Genomic DNA, 13,528 nt, shown 5'->3' on the forward strand with positions numbered 1-13,528 from the left:
CCAGACAGTTTGGCACAGAGAGGGAGAGAGTGGGGAAAAGAAAAGAGTTACTGTTGGGTTGAGGGAGGGAGGGGTTGGATTGAGGGAGCAAGGAAGAGTGAAAAAGATGAAAAATTGGCAAAAAGGAAAGGGGAGGTACAAAGGAGAGCAAAAGATGGAAAAAACAGAGTAACAAAGGAATAGAGAATGTAGTGGCAAAAGATACGAAGAAGAGAAAGACTAATCCTTCAGACGGCTTCCCAATGCTGCTCAGCCCGCTTGCTCGTGCCCTCCTCCTCCTCCTCCTCCTCCTCCTCCTCCTCTCCCCAATCCTCTCTCCACACCAGGAGTTGTATGGGCTTTTACAGTGCAGCTTTGTTTCCTATTAAAAAAAAAGAGCGTGAATGTCAAGTTCTCCATAAAAAAAAAAATCTTTTCCTTTCCTTCTTTTTCTTCTTCTTCTCCTCTGCCACTTCACTCTTCATTTCTCAGTTTCCCTGTGTTTCTGTTCCTAACCTTCTCTTTTTCCTCTTTTTTCTACTTCTCTCTCACTCTCTCAATAAAGGACAATGCACATAACAGGCTTTGCATGGTAACAAAGAAGGACCCAGGTCCCAGCCTCGTGGACCCCCTGTTGCGGCACGTCGTCTTTTCTCAATGGCGGCTTAATTACATATTCATGGTGACACAAATAAGACTCTCTTGCTCCAACACACAAACACACCACTCAGCCAAAACACCCAGCACCCATCTGCTGGTCGTGTGTCCGCCCTCAAGGAATTGTTCTTGCAAACAGAGTAACGTATGTAGAAATGTGTGGGTTTTGTGCATCTTTGTACTTGTGTATGTTTAAGGAGTGATACCTGTGCAATGCTACGGCTCATAAGGTTTAGCACTGCAGAAATCTGTGATAATGCTGTAAAAACAATACATACATCCCTCTAATCTGCAGCCTGTCTCTTATATGAGCGCCACAAGCAAAACTTCTGGAGGAGACGCAGCAGATTGGTGCTTTGGCATGAATCCAAACAAAGTGTCAGAGACAGACACGGGATGGGGCAGGGGATTAAGATGAAGAGGCAGAAGTTGGTTTCATCACACACAGAGAGGAAAAAAAAGCATCTCCAGTAATCGCTTGTCTCCAATAAGTGCAGCTTGCTGCTCACCGTTTTTGAAGCAAATAAACCAGCCCTGGCTATTTACTGGAGGTTTTATGGTATCAAATAAAAACAATATATAGACCATGAAAAGCCTAAGCTGCCGGCTGTGGATAGAGGCAAGGCCTTAAAACAAAGAGATCCAGGGTGAAATTTCAATGGAGAGCAGCTGGCATGGTGTGGAGCTCCATTTCTCTACCTGTCTCTTTCCTTCTTTCCTTCCCTTTCAGTTCCATCTATCTGTATTGGACCCATACGGACGGGTGTGTGTGTGTGTGTGTGTGTGTGTGTGTGTGTGCGCGCGTAGGCAAACTCTCTCCCTCCCTCTGACTGACTGATGAGTTTCTGTGACCACACACACGCAAACACAAAATGTCCTGCTGCTTGTGGGTTCCGTTCAGAAGCACAACAATATGTCCACTGTTTTGGCCACACTCTAATTAAAGAGTGTAAATCTAACTAGAGAAAGAGACAGAGTGGTGAGAGACAGCAGCAGAGGAAGAGAATAATAAAAGAGGGCTAAAAAGTGGGAGAGGCTAAAAAAAATGTCAAAGGAAGCGGATGGGAAAGAGAGAAAGACGAAAGCAGGACAGAGAAAAGGAGAGATAAGAGACAGAGAAAGAAATAGGAACAAACGACAGTAGAGAGGAATTGAGAAGATGGACTACAGTACAGAAATCTGTGGCCTGGCACTCAGTGGCAGTGGTTCACCGAGTCCAACTGTTTATCATGGGAATCAAAGATGCCCAGCTTCTCCATGCAGTTCACTGCAAAAAATGACAACAGGAAAATGTATCATACATTTAGCTTTAGGAACATTTATTTTGTGATAAAGTGATTTTAAAAATATATATTTACTTAAAATTATTTACTGTAATATTGTATAGTATTTCAAGAAGTGTTTTATCCTACAGTACAGCATAATATTCTGATTTCAAAGATAATGAAGTAAGCGTGCATATAAATGTGTGATTAAAAACACTAAAATAGCCTTATAATTTTTTGCAGTGCAGGACTGCGTGGGACCAGTGGGAGCTATATAGTAGGCCATTGATTGGGAACAAACGGTTTTCTCTCAGAACACCCACCCCACACGCACACACTGACACACAAACGACTAACTAAAACAAAAAGCCTGGAAATGAGAGCCCCAAATGAGGCCTTAGGTTTCACACAGCATGAAAATTTCATAATTCCAGATCTTTACATGAAACTGTAGAAGGAATTAGGTCCAACAGCAGGAGACTGAAGGAACATTTAGCTTCTCCTTTCCATTTGTCCTCTTTTCTGTAGCTCAGCCTGTCTCTCTAGTAAACATGCACGCTCACAGACACAAATGCACATCCAACCACGCATAGACGGACACACACACACACACACAGGGACGCATTCTTGTGTTCCATCCTGGGTTTTCCCCTGCGGTGAGTGAGAGATAGTGAATGGTGCAAGTCTTGTGACGCAGTTTGTCGACACAGCCTTTTGAAAACCACACTTCTTCAAAAAACGGATTTCATCTCTGCTTTTCTCAAAGAAAAAACATGCCTGCAAAGTTCTCTGCCACTATACAAACAACCCACATTCAGTCGCTTTGTTCTTGAAATAGGCAAAGCTGTAATTGCTATGTGTTCCAAGTACACCATACATAAAATGCACAGAACTGTAGGTGGACAGACGAGGTCCAGCATTTTCACAGCCCAACAAAAAAATCTATCAAGTGAGTGGATGAACCTGAAAGGCCAAAGGGAGGGAGGAAAAAAAAAAGTCAGTAACAACGGCTCAGCAGCTAACACAGAACACAAAGTGAAACAATAAAGATAATATGATAGAAAAGGTGGGTGGAAAAATGTCTCATCACTGGTCACACTAAAAGTAAGAGTCTATGAAATGTACGGATGAGGAAGCAAGGATAAAAAATTTTTTAGAAAGAAGGCAGAGAGGGTGAGGGGGATGTGCCATCACTATGCTGCTGTTAGCAGCAGGAGGGTCTTCTACACAAAACAACCCCAGACACAGTCAAAGACTTCCTTTCACACATCCCCGTGAACGCCTGTCCAAGCACACACACACACACATGCACACATTAGTACGCTTACATACACACACGCAGAGAATGCAGACAGAATGCAGCATTGTTTGACCACAGAAATAGCTTGTGGTGTGTGTTCTGTGTGTGTGTATGTGTGTGTGTGTGTCACAGTCAGTCAGCTTGTCAAGTCCTAGTGGAGTGATCAAAGCTGGTACAAACCACCCAGAGAGATCTCTCCCTTCCTCATCAATTCATTTGTTCCCTCTCTCACTCCCTCTATTTCCCTCTCTTGCTCTGATATAGCAAAAACATCAAATTTACCACATAAAAGCTGCTCGGCCAATCGGATTGTGCTGGCTGGAGTAGCGCGGCCAATCAGGTTGGCCTATTTAGATTGCAATAATTCCCAGCTGTCCCCCAACAAGCAATGAACCCTGGATAGTTGCAGTGCACCATGGGACAGGATCAGAGCATAATGGGAGACAGCATGGGACCTCTGGCAATATCATAATGCCAAGTGTGTTCACACACATACACACACATGCAATGAAACTCCATGTGAGCTCTGCTGGAACACTGTTATAATGCCAAATTCACACACACATGTACAAAATCACACAATCACCCACATATAGACACGTTGGTGCACGCACGTGTGCGCACACACACACACACACACACACACACACACACACACACACACACACACACACACACACACACACACACAAACAGGTGTGCACAGAAACACACACACATACATGCAGCAGCACTTTCAGTACAACCTTACACCTCTGCACCACCAGGTTCAGATATATACACCTACACACCAACACCCACCCGTACACACACACAGGCTTCAACTCAAACAAACACACACTCCCACATATTTATTTCAAACTGTGTTGCTTAAATCAGCTGCATGGTTCAAAAATATATATTTAAACAAAGTTTAAAAAAGGATCCTAGAATAGAAGTGTGTGTTAACTTTACAGGAAAGTGTGCTTCAGAGCTAAAACACAACAGGCCACAGATATATGAACGTCTCTAGCCAGAGCCCCCCAGCCAAACGGTGGAACCTGAAATGACGGAGACTGCGGGGGCCATATAAAGACACACCAAAATACACAAAATGTTTTACACTAACTACAGCAGCTGAATTGTAGAACCTTGCCATACCACAGCTTAGTCATCATAATAAACAAGGGGACTCTTCAGACTTTGTAGAGCGATCTTGAAACCCATTCACATTAGATCAAATGTAAGGGGGCTTAGCTAATGGCTTTTTAATAGGGCCAAAGGCTTGAGGGTGGGGCTTAGTGGGGAGGCTGACACATGCACTCAAGCTGGCATGAGAGGATCTCAACTAACACTCACCTCTCATTGCATGTACACGTCGGTGAGTGCATGAGCATGTGTCTGTGTGCGAGATACACTTCCATAGTGTATCACAGTTTCTATAGCTCTGCAAAGTTAGCAGCCAGATTAAGTGACTAAGTGCTAAAAAAAAAAAAAAAGAAAAAGAAAAAAGGTTTGTAATTAAATGCTTAGGAGAGACCTGGATGTAAGGTAGAACAACTTGGACTGAATCCATTTTGTGTGGGATAAGTGTACTCAAAATGGATTTAAAACAAAAAACAAAAAACTGCAAAATCTGAATATTTGAGAGTCCTCATCATTTTTTCATTATTAGTTTTGAATCCTCAGCAGCACCAGCATCATTTCTACAAACACCATCATCCTTAAAATTGTTAGTCATGACCTCGAAAACAAACTCAATTAAACTTACCTAACCACATATTCCACAGTGGAGTTAAAATGGAGGCAACAACAGACCATAGGGCACTCAATGATGCATGAGCAGAACTGAACAGCAGATTAATTTGGTTAAAACCACTATTTGTATTTCCCATTTGAAGACAGAATGCACACAGAATACACACAGTTTTTAATATGAAGGAAGTCCTCTACCTGAATGGATTGGGAATTGAATCCAGCACGGAGAGGATCAGCTATGTACACAAAGCAACCCACTCCCCCACAGTTTGGTCAATGTGTTTGTGTGTTCCGCCCCATTCAAGAGAACAACTAATGGAGTGACTTCTCACACACAAAGAAACAACTTCAGAGACATGAGTCAAGTTCTTAGGAACAGAGAAACTACAGACACGAACATAACAGACAATTGGAAACTAGGAAGGAGAGGAGAACCGGAGAAATATAATCCTGCAAAAAGGGGAGCAGAAAAGATTGCAAAGATTGAAGAGTCTCATTTGCCTGAAAAGCATCAATAGTTTTGCTTTCCAATTAGCAGATTTCGCTACCAAAGTCAAATTGAGTCGCATGTTGGTGGCAAGGTGCGATTTATCAGAGTTAGGTGAAAGCCTGCTCAAATCGTGTCCCTAAATTGCAGTGTATTGATTTAACAGTAAACCAACAGAGAACGGTCAAAATGAATATTGGTGGGTGTTGCTGAAATGCTGTTCCCCGAGGCAACGAAAGAAAGGTGGCAGCAACATCATGTCCAATTACTGCCCAAATTCAGAACAAAAAACCCTCGGCCAATCAGTAAAGTTGATGCCAATTTACTGACCAAATTTCTGGTGTAGACCACACAAGTATACAGTATCCTTTCAGAGGCTTCCAGCTGGAATATTAGTTGTGTAATGGAGTGTGAAGATTGAAGTAACACTGAATTCCGATAAGATAACTGAATACTATACTTAATAAGGGCTGAAATCCCCACTTAAAAGGTCACACTTACTCACGCTACTGAGGCCATAGAGGAAAAATGTGGTGAATTAATCAGATTGGTAAAACAACAGAGGGGCTGGCCATTAAGACCTCTGGATGAACATTAACAAGGCACAAGTTCTCCGTGAGAAGGTCACTGGGAGTGTGAGAGAGACAAATATGTCTGTCTTTCCCTCCAGCATTTCCGAGGAGCAGCCTATTACACTGTGAACCTCACAGAGCTTTAAACAAATAAAAATAAAATGTCTTAATAGTGGGAAGTTGGGCTGCTTATTCGGTCTTCGTTCGGCCTGTGCACCTGCCACGTCCTCCACAAACACCAGCCGTGGATGCACGCCACTATTCAGAAATATCACTTTAAGATTCTCCCTATGCTTCACTAAATAACACACAACACCCTAAAATTTCCGCCGCCTGGTAGTGATAAACTCGTGTGTTCATACATGGTGCGCTCTCTTTGGAGTCTATCGCAGTCTGATGATGGGGGGGGGGTATCCTGGCATTTTTATCTTCAAGTTCAACCCCGATGTTGGCAGCATATTTCTTCTGCGGACTCCCGGGTTTTGTTGTGAGATCCGTATAACTGCCCACACGTACGCTCGTGGCGGCCGCGAGTGTTGGGTGACTTCTGATCAATTTCCCAACCGGAGCGGTGAAGCGCCGCCTGTGTTTTTCGCGAAGTGCTCTGCGATGGAACATCGGTCGCCCACTCGTGGACTCCAGGTCCTGCCCTTCCAAAATTTTCACCTTGATCTACTCGCGACCTCGGAGCTCATCTACCAATTCATAAACGAAACAGTCCTGGGGAGAAATCACTGCATCGTTGGATTCTGACATGGACCCGAGGTCCCCGTGTTCCTCGGGAGTTTTTGCAGTCATATTCGTATTCATCTGGTTCTCAACAACGAGTGGAGACCACATATACTTACATATTAGTCGCCCCATTGAATGAACCGCATATGGCCAGTTTCCCTAATTCATTAGCCTTTTATTAGTCCTTTCTCGGTGAGAAACGTGGGCTGAGACTTTTGCCTTTCAGATAGTACAGCACTGTCAAAGCGGGCAAAGAAATGCGCAGACACGCACGGTTTACACCTTCGGACACTGATCGTCAACCTTCCACTCATCAGCGCCAGCTTAATGGAAATGGAAATGTGGCAAAAGAAAGAGAAGTAGCCCCCAACCTCCGCGGCAGGAGCTACTTCTGCCTCTCCGCCTACTAAGTGGCAGACCGCTGCTAACACACAACCGCTTCTCGGCGGCGAAGGAGAAGGCTCGTCGCTTTGAAACAATTAAGGTGCTTTAAAAAGGTCTGGAAGAAGAGGCGCTCTCCAGCCTTACCTTGGGCGACTCCCGGGTGTACGAGCACCAGGAGAGCCAGGATCCCCGGCGTGGCGCACATCCTCACCAATCTGCAGCCCCCGTGTCCTATTCCACTTCTCTGTCCACTTTTCCCCATTGCAGGCGGCGCGTAAAACACATAAACACGCACAACTCCTCGGTCCACGGCGGGGGCTAATGAGAACCCCCGCTCCCCCTTCACCACAAGATCTGCCGATAAATCGTACGAGCCCAAAACCACAAGGGCGGGTAGGTGTACAGCCTCTGGTCCCGGTGTCTAGGTCCGTCTCGGAAGGCGCAGGTTAGGCTGCGAGAAGAGAGAGGTGCTGGGAGCGACCACGGGGCCCCTTGACTCGTGTCAGCGGCACTGCTGCCTTGCCACTAAGCTCTGCTAGTCTCTCCGTGCGCTCTCTCCTTCTCCAGTCTCTCCGTTTACGCAGAGAGAGAGAGAGAGAGAGGGAGAAATGCCACCGCCCTCTGGCTACCATACTACACTCCCTCCTTCTCTCTCTCTCCTTTACCATGCTTCCCTCTTTCCTCTCTTTCGCACTTTGATGACACTACAACGGGATGAGAGTAAAATCTCACTCAAAGAACACCTGAATGCATCTTAATGGCATGTCTGAATTGGGATATTGCTGCCGCTTGACACGTTTAGGATGAAGTGCCTTCTCTCCCGCTCTCACTCCTTATACCATCTTTAAGGCTTAAAATACCCTCATCACACTTTCTTGTATAGACTTCAGAAACAGACACAGATATTTTACTTTTACTTTCTTGGATATTTTTTTCTTTTTATTTCTAGGTCCATTTCCATGGGTTGTTTTGCGACTTGTACTGTATCTGCCTAGTTTGTGCATTTCCCAATCCATTGCACCCATCGACTGCTTGCGCGTGTATGAGCCTGTGCGCTCCTACTCGCTGCCGATGTGGAGCAAACCAGGGAGCCGAGTTTCTCCGAGGGTTCACCGACTGATGTCTGCCCCCTGACGGCCACGTCCGCTGAACCTGCAAAAGGATGTACTGTCAACGGTATAGCCCAATTTATCTCCACAATAGTCTATCCACTTTATTGCAGTCGCGGTACACTTAGGAATAAATCAAAATGCCGTAGGCTTGGGTAAATGCAAAGGATTATATAAACAATACGAAAGCACTTTATAACTTATTTTGTTTATCTTGGTGACTGTGTGCAGTAGCCTATATACAAGGATTACATGGAGGTCACTCACTCAGCTATTTTATGTTTAGCACAATAGAAACTATGAAAAGACTGTTCATTTTATAAGGAGGTCTTTCACTGCCACCACAACCAAGTAATGAGAATATGTTACAAAAACAATGATGATGTTTCCATCAAAATGATTAATCCTGTCATTGCCATAGCTACTTGAAATGTGGTGACCACAGGTTTCTTTCACTGCTTTAATTCCACATATTTATGTCAACACAATCATGTGGCAACACATCTAAAACTTTGTTTCTACACATCAGCTTTGCAAAAGTACAATCAGATATGATATATATCTTTTTTAATGATCTTCTACCACTACGTATCAACGTACGTCAGCATCACCTAGAAATGTCTGACTGCTCGTGAAAGAGATAAGTTGAACGATGAACTCAAAACAAGCTCGATTCATATTTGTTTGTGTGTTTGCAACACACAAATACACACACTCTTCCAGCTAACATAACTCTCAACAGTATTGCTGCACAGTCATTTGAGCTTCACAGCCTGGATCATGCATTGTAAATGGCAATAGTAAAATATGTGCTTGGTGCCATTTGTCACCACAGCAGCCCCACAGCTCAGTGACTACCACTGGAAGTAGCTGCTACCCGCAGGGACCTGTAAAAGCCTTTTTATTCTGCCACTTTATTGGGAATGGGAAAGCAATAAGTAACACAAGAAACATATGGCACACTTGGTTATGGATCAGCACTTACACTAGCGACAGTCAATGGCAATGGGATTTTCACAGTTCCATGTGGTAGTACAACACATATATACTCTATATTCAATGATATTTACGTAGTGTATTAAATGGCAGTTTAGGCAAATTATTTTGTTAAAGTTAGAATTTGTTAGAAATTGTTACAAATACAATGCTGACGGCCCCTACAAGCTCATCTCAAACCAAATGCACAACACTTAATATCATGCAGTAACATTTGCCTCTTCTTCCTGAAGAGTTTTCAGTGAACTACAGTCGACCAAATCTCTTTCAAGACATAGTCCCCATGAGAATAGTGCGTTCAGGGGATAACCTAGAGGAAAAGGAACACTGGCAATTTCAGTCTGTTTGTCGGCGCTCCACTTCTGTCCTGACTGAAATATCTCAACAACTACTGACACACTGCCGTGAAATCCTTTCATCTAGTGCGATCATCAGCTTGAAACGTAATCTGTCTGGTTTCTGTTTAAATATCTGCAAAGCTAATGATATTTCCAGCAGTCCCAGCTTATCATTGTCATTGTGAGCAAAGACGCATTCTGACGTGAGCATTTAGCTCAAAGCATCACTGAGCCCAAGTACATCAACATAGAGCTGCTAACATGACTGTTTGTTGCTTAACAGTGGATTAAGTAAAAGTACACATATCGTACATTTTTGCTAAAACGGAAGTAAAAGAAACATTGAATAGTGTCTAATGCATATCTTTTACCCTGTTGCTCAGTTCAGAAAGCCTTTTAAAAGCCAGTTCAAATCATTTCAACTGGTTTTTAAAAAGCTTTCTGTAGCTCAGGCCCAGTGCACATTCTGGATACAACCTCATACTCTTGGAAAATCAGACAGGCCACTAAAGCAGTTATTTTGAATGTTGAAGGTGAACGTGTTTCTTCCTACTCAGTTTTCATAGTTTGGATTGTTATTTCCACTACTGTGAATGGGAGATGTGTGAACTGAATAACTCCTCCACTTAAGCAGAAAGAATAAAGATTGTGGTGTGTGTGTGTGTGTCCGTGCATGTGCGTGTGCGTGTGTGTGTGTCTGTTACCCTCTCTGCCCCAGAGCCCACAAGATCTACTTTTAACTAAGCTCCCAGAGGACTTTGTCACATTGTCTCAATCCTCCCTTTTCTTTGAATGTAAGGATCATCAAAGACAACCCAACTTCATTTTATTCATGTTTATCATCATTACAGAGATAGATATACGGTATGTAGAAAGTTGGTTGCCTGTGCCTGTAACCCATATCATCAAAGAAACAGCGATAATGAGAGGGGGAGACAGAAGATATTAGAGGATATCACCAGCTTGATAATGCAGAGGGTGAAAGAAAAGTATTTTATAATATATATATATATATATATATATATATATATATAATTTTTTTATTTTTTTTTTGGGGGGTCTTGCTCTGTTTTTAGATCAATAGTCTACAGTTTTCAGTGTATTATATTAATGTTAGTGCGCAACCGAATTACTAATGTCATACAGTTATTTTCAGTATAGACATTAGTTTTAATAGGAATAGTTTTTAAAGGAATAGTTCCATATTTCAGGGACCATACGTAATCGATTTCTTTCTGAGAGTTACATGAGCAGATCAATACCATTCTCATATCTGACTGGGTGCAGTGACTCCCTGGAGTCTTGTTGTCATTGTGAGGTTGCCAGGCAACCAGTTGAGACTACAGGTCAGTCCTCGTTAAAACTATAACTTGTGGTTTTTACATTCCTGTACTGATATAAAAAACAAGATATAATATGTTCATTTGTGGCAATCACACGCTTACCTTTGAACAAAGCCAGGCTGGCTGTTTCCAGTCTTTATGCTAAGCTAAGTTAGCCAGCTGCTAACTCTAGCTTCCTCATCTTCGATCTTCTCTTCTATCTCTTGGCAAAAAAGTTAATAAGTACATTTCCCAAAATGTCCTACTATTCCTAGAAAATGTGTTCAAAGGCACAATGCATTTATTCAAGTACGTATTTCCTTCAAAATAATTTCAGAATCTTAAACATCCATTAGATGATTAGGTCATGGCCGAGGTACAGCTTAAAGTGGTCAGTATGTTTGTCGGGTCATCGAACAGCATCTGAAACCCCCCTCCTCCCACATCTTTCCATCATCAGAACGGGGGGTACATCAGTTAATTTTTGTAACTTTCTGAAATCGCCAATCTGACACACACACACCCAATTCATGCATCCATTGTCCAGGTGTGCCGATCTCATCCCAATTTCAAAGCTATTTTATTTTATTTTATTTTATTTTAATTATTTTGTTTATTTATCTATTTTGCCCCGCTTTCAAGTTGCGCCATTCAGAAGAGGTATACACACTTCTGCCTTAAATTGGGTTGGACAACATGTTGTCAAAGGCAACCCCCAGCGTAGCTAACATATGAACTACTATTATACTGCACAGAGGAAAATCGATAACCTTTTTATTGGAAGGCATTGTACGGCTAAAGGACCCATATGCATATCACTGTTTGATAAGAGCATTAGTGTTAACTCCAGCCGCATATACTGTACATCTGTCCGGCACATTTATTTTTAGTATAGCACAAATATTGACAGCAGGGGGAAAAGGCTGCAGTTTTAGGAGCAGTTAACTTATGCACTGGAGTTGTTGACCAACAACAGCTAAACCACATAACTGCATGCAGCATCCCAGAAGTCCTGATCTCACAGTGACGTTGACAGCTTTGCACACTGTATTAAATCTGAAAAAAACCTCAGTTGAGTGTTAGCTGTGTTGGTAACCACTTATCTAACAAACACAGAAACATTACAACGCTGTCCATCTAACTTTTGAAGATATGGCTAACAAATGCTTTTCTCAAAATATAGTAGTTGTCTTTATGCTTAGCAAATACTAAACTTTTACTCTATTTTGACAATATAGAAGAAATTGATGTCTGATCTTCCCTGTAGCTTTATATTATGATTAGATGTTTGTGCTGGTGTTGGTTGTTAATATAGACATGAAATAAATTGCTACTCGGGAGGGGAGAGTGCTCGTTTGATTATGCTTTTTGGAAAAAAAAAAAAAATTTGCTGCAGCAGGGTTTACAATGAGCAGCCAGCAACCAGCATGTTGCATATGAACTTTTTCATTGTGAGTGATAACATTGACCATTGACTTTCAGGAACAGAATAGGTCAAAACTCTACCCACACATCTTCAATATAGACGAATGTGTCATCCTGTTCCCTTAAAGAGTGTATCACTGAGCATAGGGGCTCTATTAAGAGCTATAACCAGTCCTTTTGCCAGACATTTCATTGAAAAGCAACAACACATTTCATCTCTATTTTTAATAGGGATGGGAGTGATTAAGCCCATCCAAAGAGGTGGTAATGTCAATTTTCCTAGGAAAAAGAGGAAAAAATTTCAGATGTTCTACTTTAAAAGTTGATTTCCAGGGGGCATGAATGAGGACATCTCAATTAATGAGTTTTTATAGTGGGTTCTGAATATCTTTCAGTTATGTGGCTTTGCAGCAGATTGAATATATTTATGTACTATTTATGATGTATCTTGTTACTCTTTCGATCTAAAAAAAAAAAAAAAAAACCCTCTATAAAGGTTTTTAAAGTGTTTTTAAAGTAGGGCTATGCCAAATCAAATAGGCACATTTTGCTACAAGGCCTCTTCTGTACAAACTCAAGTACCATCCCTTAGCTGCACTTCTCCAGGTTATGGAATAAATAGGGTGTCAGCCATGTCCTCTATTGGACACTCCCATTACCTCTCTGCCACCCTGGGACAGTGACTGGCCTCAAGCAACATGACCATACGCCCAACCCATCTTTGTGGGAGCCCCATTGGCTGATATGTATGTGGATGCATGTGATTGGCTGTTTTGGATTTTTTCTGCTTTATACTTTAAATGTTGTCTATAGTTTGTTTTATGATGAAGGCCACAAGCCCAAACGCATTGGTCTAACAATAAAATTGTTTTATATACATGTGTTGCTGGTGTTTTCACCTCTTTAGACTTTTTCCCTTCTCCATGCACCTTGGAAATAGGTGAAGTTTTGCCAGAAACCTCTATTCTGACTTTAATCATTCAACCAGTCCAGTTTTGCTTGGGTGGAGCCTGGTGTTCACCTTTTTCCTGTCACGAGAGCAACAGAACTTTAGCTACAGGCTTTCTAGCAAAAAAAAACTAAAAACACCAAAATTACACTTTTTGGCTTCTTAACACAATTAAGTCTTGTTTCAGACTGTTCATCTATTTTCTTGGGGATTGTACTGTAGTTATGCTAATATTTAAAACCTGTTCTAAATATCCAGAAAAAAAACAGATATCAC

At 42.1% G+C, this 13,528-nt stretch overlaps 1 protein-coding gene across 5 annotated transcripts in view; it reads right to left on the bottom strand.

Moving 5' to 3' along the window:
- Positions 1–13,528, bottom strand: part of LOC120805303 (netrin receptor UNC5C-like) — a 357,857-nt gene that overhangs the window by 178,891 nt on the left and 165,438 nt on the right. For 3 of the 5 annotated variants that reach the window (XM_040155424.1, XM_040155426.1, XM_040155421.1), the window contains exon 1: positions 7,258–7,689. The exons of the other annotated variants lie outside the window; for them this stretch is intronic. In XM_040155424.1, the coding sequence (XP_040011358.1) occupies positions 7,258–7,375 (118 nt within the window). In that variant the 5' untranslated portion in view covers positions 7,376–7,689. Of the gene's footprint in view, positions 1–7,257; positions 7,690–13,528 lie in introns of those variants that run through there. 5 annotated transcript variants of the gene reach the window in all.

The sequence above is a fragment of the Xiphias gladius genome, chromosome 19, assembly GCF_016859285.1.
Source record: "Xiphias gladius isolate SHS-SW01 ecotype Sanya breed wild chromosome 19, ASM1685928v1, whole genome shotgun sequence".
Classification (NCBI taxonomy): domain Eukaryota; kingdom Metazoa; phylum Chordata; class Actinopteri; order Istiophoriformes; family Xiphiidae; genus Xiphias; species Xiphias gladius.